Here is a 13,041-nt window from a genome sequence, read left to right on the forward strand (position 1 = left end):
ATTGAATGTTTGCCCCTGAATTTGAAGCACTTAAAAAACTATATTCTCTTAAGTCTTAGGCCACTCAAGGCGTGCGACTCGTAATCTGAGGGTAGTGGGTTCGCATCCCTGTCGCGCTAAACATGTTCGCCCTTTCAGCCGTGGGGGCGTTATAATGTGACGATCAATCCCACTATTCGTTGGTAAAAGAAAAGCCCAAGAGTTGGCGGTGGGTGGTGATGACAAGCTGCCTTCCCTCTAGTCTTACACTGCTAAATTAGGGACGGCTAGCACAGATAGCCCTCGAGTAGCTTTGTGCGAAATTAAACAAAACAAAAACACAAACAAGACTTAAATCACTATAGATACGAAGAACAAACTTGGTAGTTAGCAATACCTCAAGATAGAACTGAAATCAGTTCTTGCGAAACATTAATAAAATATATTTTACTTCCAGGTCAATATTTTGGGTCAAACATAAATCAATTTATATCAAACACAGAAAGCCTTTGTACTCTTACAAACATCTTCTGACTCTTATAATCCTTTAAAAGGTTTAACTGTCAAGGTAGGAAACGAAAGTAAAAAGAAACTTCGAGAAATAAAATTGGAAATGAACATTGCGTCATTAAAAAACAAACCGACAGAGGGCAGCATTTCGTATCTGGAGTTTACAAAACATCAATCACCAAGGTGTGTTTTTATTTTCTGGTAGAGTGAAATAATACCACATATTCTCCAGGTACCTCGAGAAGTGGATGTTGTATCGGTAAAAATAAAAAAAAGTTAAAAACCAGAGTTTATAGAATTAGAAAATAGTAATTTTCGTGAAAATGTTAGTGTAGTGCAAACACAAAGATACTTAGTTCCAATGGAACTATTTTATCAGGAAATAATATAGATTTTCGAAAAGTAAACGTTGATACAGAAAATTCTATGTTACATTGGAAAACGAAACGTATCTGGTTGTAGTAGACAAGAACTGTGGTGTCATGAACACTTAAGAACTGCTGTTTTGGGCTATGTCATCTACCGCCACCTACATGGTATATGTTATTTTGGAAACTGTAGAAGGTCGTCTAAGTTTTAAAAAATATTACTCGTGAAATGTCTTCTTTTTAAATTATGATTTCTGGTTGTTTCTTCACTTTATTTTATTTTTTTCAACATTTGTTTTAACCAGATTTGTCTTATCTTTCTTGTTCACGTTTCATTATTTATATTCACAGATTAGACAACAACGGTTACAACAGAGGATTGGAAAAAACAAACAAAAATCGTAAAACGTAAAATAACAACAATGAAGATTTATCATGAGTAAAGTAAAAACAATGAAGATTTATCACGAGTAAAGTAAAAACAAACAAGATTTATCATGAGTAAAGTAAAAACAATGAAGATTTATCATGAGTAAAGTAAAAACAAACAAGATTTATCATGAGTAAAGTAAAAACAATGAAGATTTATCATGAGTAAAGTAAAACAAACAAGACTTATCATGAGTAAAGTAAAAACAAACACGATTTATCATGAGTAAAGTAAAAACAAACAAGATTTATCATGAATAAAGTAAAAACAATGAAGATTTATCATGAGTAAAGTAAAAACAAACAAGATTTATCATGAGTAAAGTAAAAACAAAGAAGATTTATCATGAGTAAAGTAAAAACAAACAAGATTTATCATGAGTAAAGTAAAAACAAACAAGATTTATCATGAGTAAAGTAAGAACAAACAAGATTTATCATGAGTAAAGTAAAAACAAACAAGATTTATCATGAGTAAAGTAAGAACAAACAAGATTTATCATGAGTAAAGTAAAAACAAACAAGATTTATCATGAGTAAAGTAAAAACAAACAAGATTTATCATGAGTAAAGTAAAAACAATGAAGATTTATCATGAGTAAAGTAAAACAAACAAGACTTATCATGAGTAAAGTAAAAACAAACACGATTTATCATGAGTAAAGTAAAAACAAACAAGATTTATCATGAATAAAGTAAAAACAATGAAGATTTATCATGAGTAAAGTAAAACAAACAAGACTTATCATGAGTAAAGTAAAAACAAACAAGATTTATCATGAGTAAAGTAAAAACAAACAAGATTTATCATGAGTAAAGTAAGAACAAACAAGATTTATCATGAGTAAAGTAAAAACAAACAAGATTTATCATGAGTAAAGTAAGAACAAACAAGATTTATCATGAGTAAAGTAAAAACAAACAAGATTTATCATGAGTAAAGTAAAAACAAACAAGATTTATCATGAGTAAAGTAAAAACAATGAAGATTTATCATGAGTAAAGTAAAAACAAACACGATTTATCATGAGTAAAGTAAAAACAAACAAGATTTATCATGAATAAAGTAAAAACAATGAAGATTTATCATGAGTAAAGTAAAACAAACAAGATTTATCATGAGTAAAGTAAAAACAAACAAGATTTATCATGAGTAAAGTAAAAACAAACAAGATTTATCATGAGTAAAGTAAGAACAAACAAGATTTATCATGAGTAAAGTAAAAACAAACAAGATTTATCATGAGTAAAGTAAAAACAAACAAGATTTATCATGAGTAAAGTAAAAACAAACAAGATTTATCATGAGTAAACTAAAAACCATGAAGATTTACCATGAGTAAAGTAAGACAAACAAGATTTATCATGAGTAAAGTAAAAACAATGAAGATTTATGGTGAGTAAAGTAAAAACAAACAAGACTTATTGTGAGTAAAGTAAAAACAATGAAGATTTATCGTGAGTAAAGCAAAAACAATGAAGATTTATCATGAGTAAAGTAAAACAAACAAGATTTATCATGAGTAAAGTAAAACAATCAAGATTTATCATGAGTAAAGTAAAAACAAACAAGATTTATAATGAGTAAAGTGATAATGAATATTTATCATGAGTAAAGTAAAAATAGTGAAAATTTATTATGTAATAACAAAGATTTATATTAATATCGTATTGTAAACTTTTGCTACTGTCAGTAAACATGTTTAAGAGAAGTTACAAAGTTTATTTTACACTATTGATTTAAACTATTATAAGCTCAGTGTTTGGCGTTCTAGTTTATTCAACTTTTAACTGTTTTTTAAATGTTGTTGTTATGTAGTATATGCTCTAGAGCCTATTGTACACCTCACTAATGAGTTGTTATTATTCTGGGTTTTGGAAGGCCCAGAGTCCTCGTCTCTCTCAAGATGTTTAGATAGTCTCCCAGGTCTAACATGCAATTGTATTAACAATGAACCTACTCTCATAATCGTGAAAGACAGGAAATCAGTGCTAATGTTGTGAGAAATAAGTGGTCGAACTATCTGAAAGCTGTAAACACTGAGGTTAGAAGGTAGAGATTAATTACTGTAAATATTCTACACTTGAAGATATGGATTTACTGTAAAACCTTCGCTAAGAAAGGTTTATCGCCCCTAATTTTCCTCAATCTTTATTCTAAGATGCTTTAATTTGTAAGCCTTAAAATGTGAAAGCACGTTGTTCGCGTGTTGTTTTTCTAATTTTGCGCAAAGTTACACAGTACTAGTGTACTGCGCTAGTGTAAGACGAGAGGGAAGGTTTGAAGAGTCATCAAACGTATCGCATAAAAGAAGGAAACTGACGTGTTTGGCTTTACCGTTTGAAGGAGTAGCGTTGCTAGGGGTTACTCTTTAGAACGTGTCAAAGTTTATGCAGTAAACGTCAACGTCGAGGTAAAACTACCATTTTTAGAGCACTGCTAGACGTTGAGCCGATAATGCAAGTAATAAAAAAATCAAAGAAAAGAGACACAAATCGTCAAATTTTCTTACAACATAAACTATCCTAAAATAACTCTGATCTAATAAACGTGAAAATGAAAAGAGTAGAAGCTAGTCATCACAACAAACCGCCAACTCCTGGGCCACCCTTTTACTGAGCAATAGAAGATAGGGTGAAGATATTCGGTGTAAAACATATTTGAACCCTTGGTCTTAAGATTACAAGTCGGTCGCCCTGACCACCTGGCCATCCCGAAGCACGTTGTCTTAAACATTTTTAAATCGAGTTTAGTAATCTCAAGACAATGGGTTCAGTGGATGTAATTTGAATGTATCTAAACAGTGGAAGTAGTAGGTGGGGTGGCCTGTAAGTATACTCTGTTATGACTTAATTAGCAGTAGTTAGAATGTTCCGTATGTCTGTTTTTATTATTTCTAATAATTATTATATTTCTCGTATATAGATTTTGCGTTGTTAGGTCGAACGTAGTTTTAGGACTAACCTAAATCTCCTAAGCTCAAAGTGTACAAATCAGGATCTTAATAAAATATTTTTTCGATAAAATCCACAAATAATAAATGGACAGAAATTCCATCAATAACTGGAGTAAAAATTATTCCGTTATTAATTCAAGAAATCCACAATTAGCCTAGTCACGTATTCACAGTTAGTTTAATAACGTATTACGTTACGTTTCCTAAACTGAATCCATGAACATTGTTATAAAAATACTTTTGTCATTGAATGTTCAGTTTCTGTTTCTTTGGAAATCGACAGTGAATTCGCCATTTTCTTTCCAGTTAGATAACAGCAGACTGTCTCATTGGTTTTTATTAAAAACACTGCTGGAAGTAATAACATTGAAAACCTTACCTTCCCCACGGTTCCTTTTGCTACAATTTTCGTTGACTTCTGGACTTACTCTACCCAGAAAGCCATTAATAGAGTAGGACAGTGTCTGATCGGATGAAAGAGTGGTGGTCTGAGTGATTACTGAACGGGAGTTGGACGGACTCTGGCTGCATGAGGTTATGACGTTTTCGCTAACCTTGTTACGGACAATCCTGAAACAGGGAAGCGTTTCTTTCGCTAGGGTTAATAACAAGGGTTATGGTGAGGTTAACAAATATTTCACTGAAGTAGATTTAAAAACAACTGAACTAACAAGGATATATAAAGGTTATGTAAACAACTACTGGACTAACCATCAGAACGCCTTAAACCACCTGGCCATGCCAGGCCATTTTCAGTTAATTTACACCATAGTGTTAAGGACAACATTACGTTTGACCCAATCGTAGTTTTTCAGAACAGCTAATCTTATTTTACCCACCTGTTGATGGAACTTACGCTAGGGATGTTGTCTTGGTTACATATCTTATCGGCCATCAACTTGTCTCGGATTTCCCAGGCAAACATGGTTGGATGTTTCATCTTATAGTTAGTGATGGCTTCTACCACGTAAGGAGTCGCCACTTTCGGTGTACTACCTCCGATGACCCCAGGTTTAATGGATCCGGTTTCATAAAACCTTTGAAAAAAGAAGACATTTTCATAAATTGAGTCAGAAATCTAACAGACCAACTTATTAGTTCTTGATGTTCAGCTGTTGTTACATGTAATATTAACTGACTTGTCAATTCTTGATGTTCAGCTGTTGTTACATGTAATATTAACTGACTTATTAGTTCTTGATGTTCAGCTGTTATTACATGTAATATTAACTGACTTATTAGTTCTTGATGTTCAGCTGTTGTTACATGTAATATTAACTGACTTATTAGTTCTTGATGTTCAGCTGTTGTTACATGTAATGTTGACTGGCTTGTCAATTCTTGATGTTCAGTTGTTGTTACAGGTAATATTGACTGACTTGTCAGTTTTTGATTTCCAGGTTTATACGACTTCATCTGGACAGTTCACACCAGGTTTATCCGACTTCATCTGGACAGTTCACACCAGGTTTATACGACTTCATCTGGACAGTTCACACCAGGTTTATCAGACTTCATCTGAACAGTTCACACCAGGTTTATCCGACTTCATCTGGACAGTTCACACCAGGTTTATCCGACTTCATCTGGACAGTTAATGCTCGATATCAGTCAACTTTTCATGTAGTTAAGGTATTTTGTAACCATCAATCCAAGGTACTAGAAGTTCTAAAAATACCATGCCAACCATGATGTCACTTCTAATCATCAGTATTTAGTTCTCATGAATGTAATCAGATAATTCGCCGCATCCAGTGTAATAAAAAGTTTTGATGACCAGTGACATTAAGTTTTGTTAAAATCAAAACTTCTCGACAGCAGCTGCTTATTCTTAGAACACTGTGAAACACAACAATATATCTGTATCCATTCTTCGAACAGTGTGAACAATAACAACATGTATGTATCCATTCTGCAGACTGTGTGAACAATAACAACATGTATGCATCCATTCTGCAGACAGTGTGAACAATAACAACATGTATGTATCCATTCTGCAGACAGTGTGAACAATAACAACATGTATGTATCCATTCTTCAGACAGTGTGAACAATAACATGTATGTATCCATTCTGCAGATAGTGTGAACAATAACAACATATATGTATCCATTCTTCAGACAGTGTGAACAATAACAACATGTATGTATCCATTCTTCAGACAGTGTGAACAACAACATGTATGTATCCATTCTGCAGATAGTGTGAACAATAACAACATGTATGTATCCATTCTTCAGGCAGTGTGAACAATAACAACATGTATGTATCCATTCTTCGAACAGTGTGAACAATAACAACATACATGTATCCATTCTGCAGACAGTGTGAACAATAACAACATGTATGTATCCATTCTGCAGACAGTGTGAACAATAACAACATGTATGTATCCATTCTTCAGACAGTGTGAACAATAACAACATGTATGTATCCATTCTGCAGACAGTGTGAACAATAACAACATGTATGTATCCATTCTGCAGACAGTGTGAACAATAACAACATGTATGTATCCATTCTTCAGACAGTGTGAACAATAACAACATGTATGTATCCATTCTGCAGACAGTGTGAACAATAACAACATGTATGTATCCATTCTGCAGACAGTGTGAACAATAACAACATGTATGTATCCATTCTTCAGACAGTGTGAACAATAACAACATGTATGTATCCATTCTTCAGACAGTGTGAACAATAACAACATATATGTATCCATTCTTCAGACAGTGTGAACAATAACAACATGTATGTATCCATTCTGTAGACAGTGTGAACAATAACAACATACATGTATCCATTCTTCAGGCAGTGTGAACAATAACAACATTCATGTATCCATTCTTCAGACAGTGTGAACAATAACAACATGTATGTATCCATTCTTCAGACAGTGTGAACAATAACAACATGTATGTATCCATTCTGCAGACAGTGTGAACAATAACAACATATATGTATCCATTCTTCAGGCAGTGTGAACAATAACAACATTCATGTATCCATTCTTCAGGCAGTGTGAACAATAACAACATTCATGTATCCATTCTTCAGACAGTGTGAACTCTGCTTTTACGTTTATTCTACTATATGTGTATTATCGTACATATATATATACTGTTTTACACGTATATTTTTGTACATGTACCAAATTATAAATTCTATGACATTTCATTTTGAAACAAATGTTCAGCATGTGCTGAAGCGAAACTATAGCACGTGCTGCTCGACTAAAATTTCATATCAAAGCTCTGTTTTTATTTTTTTATGTAGAGACTGGGGCTAAGTGACAACGTTGTGGTAGTATGCCTAAGCTGGTCATTCTTACACCCAGATATTACGTAATCCCATGATTTTCCTGTACGTGTAATTGTACTTGTAAAAATTCAGCGTAAACAGTATGTGTTTTAATGTTTATGGCCACAACGCTTGTATTAATTAGGTTTTCTAACTGACTTTCTATATTTCTGTAACAAGTTTCACAGTCAACAACTAGAGTTTTTGTTTAAAACGCAACAATATAACCCTGACCCGTTCCAAGTGAATCAAGTAAACACGTGCTTAGAAGACTCAACATGCCATAAGTTTAAATATGAAATATACTTTCATGGATAAAGGAGTTACATACATTGACTCCAGCACAACATATCACAGGTCAGTTACTTGGACCACTGGACACTACCAGAAAACGTAACATAGATCAACTGCTAGGACTATTGGACACTAGCAGAAAATGTAATATAGGTCAATTTCTAGGACTATTATAGTGAACTATATTCCATGAGTCAGGTTTGAACCGAATCTACGCGTTATAATTACCAACTTGTATTTGGTTTTAATGTAGAACAGGAACACTACACACACAATTATGCACCAGTGTTCACTACACGCAAAGAAAATACACATGGTTATAAAAGAGAGTTAAAATGTGGAATTGCATAATAATTTAACAGTCAAAATAACTTGAACATACTTTCAAATTCGTAAGACTAAAACTGTATACTAGATGCAAATTACCACATTAAAGGTTAGAGTTTTCCTATGTGTTAGTTTCAACTGCATATCTTAACTTCATAGTGTTTAATACGTAACCCGTTATTGCATTTCATATGGGGGCCCGGCATGGCCAAGCATGTTAAGGCGTGCGACTCGTAATCTGAGGGTCGGGGGTTCGCATCCCTGTCGCGCCAAACATGCTCGCCCTTTCAGCCGTGGGGGCGTTTTAATGTGACGGTCAATCCCACTATTCGTTGGTAAAAGAGTAGCCCAAGAGTTGGCGGTGGGTGGTGATGACTAGCTGCCTATCCTCTAGTCTTACACTGCTGAATTAGGGACGGCTAGCACAGATAGCTCTCGAGTAGCTTTGTGCGAAATTCAAAAACAAACAAACAAAAAGTGATCGAAAATATGGAGAATATTCTTTTACATATATTTATTTATCGACTTTCGAATATAATTTTATAACCTTATATATGTTGTTGTTGTTGTTTTTTTATAATCATCCATTTGAACTTACCTATAGGTGAAAATTTAACTACACAAATATATTCAGGTGTACGCAATTTCTGACAGATGTAGTTTAGGGGAATCCCTAAAGGAGGTATCTAAAAACAAAATTCAAAGAACCGTTTGTTTCTTGAATTTCACATCAAACGTTACAAGAGTTACTTATGTTATCCATCCGTAATTTTGATGTTAAAAATAGACAGAAGGTAGCTAGTTTAAAGCATCCACCGCCAACCATTTTAGCTGCTCTGATCGAAGAGTAGGATTTGACTGTGACTCTTATGTCGTGGCTGTAAAATGTGAAGTGGAATTTTATAGCAACACGATGCGAACAATAATTCTTCAGAACCATAGTTCCACGTACAGCGTAAGAAGAACAGAGTATTGTGTTAAAATTTAAGCTTCTTTAGAAATGTCAACGTTTACTTTTAAATCCATCTCGACCAGTTTACTTTATTATTTTTTGTATCAACTGCTTATGGTTTCGAGTGTATGTGTTTTCTTATAACAAAGCCGAATTGGGCTATTTGCTGTGTCTACCGAGGGGAACTAAACTCAAGATTTTAACGTTGTAAATTCGAAGAGCTGGTTTCAAGAGAATAAGTCACCAGACAGAACCAGAACAGTGAACAATAATTATGTAATCAATAATTGTATTTATTTTTAAAAGGGTATTCGAAAGACACTAAAAACTAATGGATAAATATATATCTAATATTTTTAAGATCAAACACGAATGTACCAATCGGTTATTTAACCTGAACATTCTATTTTTTTACAAAAGTAACAGACTCTAATGTTGTTGTTTTTTAATTTACTCCAGGGTGGGTCTAGTGGTTATGTGCTCTAATTCTCTCACCAAACATTCTCTTCCGTTTAGTCGTGGAGCCGTTATAATGTAACAGTCAATTCTATTTTTCGTTGCTAAAGGGATAATCCAAGATGGCAGTCAGTGGTGTTTACTAGGTGGTCGTTCTATAATATATCATACCAAAATTTAAGAAAACGATTACAGATGGTCCTCTGGTAGCTTTCCCTGAAATTAAAAAAAAACAACAACAACAAATATCGTAGGGTGATATATGCATTGAATGTTAGCTTTCAGTGTAGAACATTCTAGAATGAGGTCATGACCTCATGATTCTGAAACAAATTATTAATTTCTTTCCTTACCTTCCTAGGATTTTAGAATCACAACCATGCGACACTCTTAACTGCCGGCTAATATCGCAAGGTCGGACACCCTGTTGGGCCATCTCGACAATCCTTTGTCTCACCATGTCCGGTAAAGAACGTCCATTCACGAACATATCGCCTAATTGGTTAACCCCTGCGTGGTCTAAGTGAAGAGATAAATTCATAATTTGTTGCAGCATTCACTGTCTGTGACACCAGGAAGTATGTTTTTTAGAACTTGTTTAAGTCGATGGCTCACTTAACTACCAAGCACAACGTTTCGATATTTATAAACATCTTACATTACAGTTATCTGTGTAGATATACTAAACCATTTTGTTTTAGATTCATCTGTCTGGGGAAAGATAGTCATATGGAAACTGTCGTATCTCTCTCTCCATAAGATAAAAAAAAGTCTTATAAAGTCAATGGTGGCTTTTATTATTTAAAACTGTAGATGTACAAAAATTAATATAAAGCCGAAAAATTATAGAAAATAATTAAATAGGAAACATATCAAACAAATGTAAAAAATGTCAAAAGCTATGATAAATCTGGATTAAATTGTCTCTAAAAGGCGTTAACAAGAAATGTAAACAGATTTATAACAGCAAGATGTAAGAAGAAATCTGGACTCTTACGTTTTGAAAATATGAAAATACAATAATAATGCCAATAAACATTGTTCGTACACCTGAAAGTTTTCCATCGTGCACTCTCAACAAATATCAACCGTATTAATTCAACTAATATTCATATATATACATATATACAAATAAAGCAATGGCCTGACTTTAGTGAAAAACAATATTTAGTTATCCAGCATAGGCTTCACTTCTAGCTGTCCCCTCTTCTGAGATCTAAACACGTGTTTGCCGTGCGTAGTGACACCCGTGAAGGGGAGGAGAGGATCCTGGTGGTTGAGGGGACCAGCTCTAACATATCATTTTATCCTTTAATTCCTGTAGACGGGCGGCCTTGGGGTGCCTGCCCACTTAGGGTCCACTTGGGTTAGGTTCAACCAAGTACTAGTGTTGGATGTTCTCAAAATTGAGGAAAAACAGATTATCACAAAACGATCACGCATGAATTCTTCGCCAGTTGGTGGTCGACATGGAGTAGGAAACGTGTAAACAAGCTTTTCCAAATGAATCCCTCTGTTGGACTTTGGCTGTCTTGTTTTCCTAAGAATCGGAAGGAGGAAGTAGTCCTAACTAGACTGTGCATTGGTCACAGTTTTTTAACTCATCGTTTCCTTTTATTTAGGACTGATCCGCCAATGTGTGGTCAGTGTGACACTCAAGTCACAATACGCCACATTTTACTGTGATTAAGACTCTTAATGGCACTATTTTGGACATGTTTTAGCCACAAGTTTACTCCTGACACGATCCACCGTACAAATGTTTTTTTTAATTTTTTTGAGAGTCATTGGCCTTTTTAAAGCTATTTATGTTTTTAAATAAAAATTGTACATTGTTTTATTTTAACTTTATTCCTTTTTATAAATATTAATAATTATACTTTATTTGAATTTGTTTATCAGTTGTTTGGTACAGATGGCCTAGTTGTTTTGGACCATAAAACGTCAACCCACCAACCAACCAAATTCTAACAATTAGATCTAGTTATCCAGTATAGACTTTACTTCTAGCTGTAAGATCTAGTTATCCAGTATAGACATTACTTCTAGCTGTAAGATCTGGTTATCCTGTATAGACTTTACTTCATCTGTAAGATCTAGTTATTCAGTATAGACATTACTTCTAGCTGTAAGATCTGGTTATCCTGTATAGACTTTACTTCTAGCTGTAAGATCTGGTTATCCTGTATAGACTTTACTTCTAGCTGTAAGATCTGGTTATTCTGTATAGACTTTACTTCTAACTGTAAGATCTAGTTATCCAGTATAGACTTTACTTCTAGCTGTAAGATCTGGTTATCCTGTATAGACTTTACTTCTAGCTGTAAGATCCAGTTATCCAGTATAAACTTTACTTCTAACTGTAAGATCTGGTTATCCAGTATAGACTTTACTTCTAGCTGTAAGATCTGGTTATCCTGTATAGACTTTACTTCTAGCTGTAAGATCTGGTTATCCTGTATAGACTTTACTTCTAGCTGTAAGATCTTATTATCCAGTATAGACTTTACTTCTAGCTGTAAGATCTGGTTATCCTGTATAGACTTTACTTCTAGTGGTAAAATCTGTTTATCTCGTATTGTCTTAACTTCTAGTGGTAAAATCTGTTTATCTCGTATTGTCTTAACTTCGAGCATTAGGATATGGTTGTCCAGAATAAACTGTACTTCTAGCTTTAGGATCTGGTTATCCAGTGTAGTCTGTATTTTTAACTTTAGAATCTGGTTATTCAGTGTAGTCTATACTTCTAACTTTAGGGTCTGGTTATCCAGTGTAGTCTATACATCTATCTTTAGGATCTGGTTATTCAGTGTAGTCTATACTTCTAACTTTAGGGTCTGGTTATCCAGTGTAGTCTATACATCTATCTTTAGGATCTGGTTATTCAGTGTAGTCTATACATCTATCTTTAGGATCTGGTTATCCAGTGTAGTCTATGCTTCTGACAACAGATCTTATTTTCCACAATATTTTGTTTTTGTAGCTGTAGGAACTATCGTACTTTATAGTTTCGAATACAATATCTGGTTTTCTAGAGGAGTCTATACGTCTAACTACAGGACTTGATCCTCTATTGTGGTCTGTACTCTTAGCCATAAGTCTTATATCTCAATTTTGCTTCTCGGTTTTATATAGAAGTTTCTTAATTTTGTCAAGTGTACGCTACTGACTGAATATAACATTATATTTTTACATCTATATATTACTTACTTTTACGTGAATAATATTCCATTAACCTGTCATTACACCGACAGACAGCAGTTGTAAGGTCCATTGATAAGATAAGGACAATGGGTGGATGGTTAAGAGTTGAGACAGTAAGTACCACAGCAGTTAAGAGACACGCGAAAGAAGTATCATACTCACGTGACTTATTTTACATAAATTGTTATCGCGTCGCTTCACAAATATATTGAGAACCAAGGGAGAAGCAAATCAGCATCGGGTTGATCGAGGTTGGCCGAGG

At 33.9% G+C, this 13,041-nt stretch overlaps 1 protein-coding gene across 1 annotated transcript; it reads right to left on the minus strand.

Moving 5' to 3' along the window:
* Positions 1–5,069: 5,069 nt before the first annotated feature.
* LOC143257724 (paired box protein Pax-2a-like) lies at positions 5,070–10,577 on the minus strand. Its single transcript, XM_076516756.1, has 2 exons — positions 9,929–10,577; positions 5,070–5,280 (listed from the first exon to the last, which is right to left on the minus strand). The coding sequence occupies exons 1-2, from the start codon at positions 10,129–10,131 to the stop codon at positions 5,070–5,072; spliced, it is 414 nt and encodes a 137-aa protein (XP_076372871.1). The 5' UTR covers positions 10,132–10,577.
* Positions 10,578–13,041: the final 2,464 nt, after the last annotated feature.

Source organism: Tachypleus tridentatus, chromosome 7 (genome assembly GCF_004210375.1).
Source record: "Tachypleus tridentatus isolate NWPU-2018 chromosome 7, ASM421037v1, whole genome shotgun sequence".
Lineage (NCBI taxonomy): Eukaryota > Metazoa > Arthropoda > Merostomata > Xiphosura > Limulidae > Tachypleus > Tachypleus tridentatus.

Bases quoted from the DNA above. Each gene is read 5' to 3' on its own strand.
- LOC143257724 (XM_076516756.1), bottom strand. From the start codon at position 10,131: ATGCTGCAACAAATTATGAATTTATCTCTTCACTTAGACCACGCAGGG. The intron at 5,281-9,928 runs GTAAGGAAAGAA...CTTTTTTCAAAG, and splicing joins GATTCTAAAATCCTAGGAAG to GTTTTATGAAACCGGATCCA.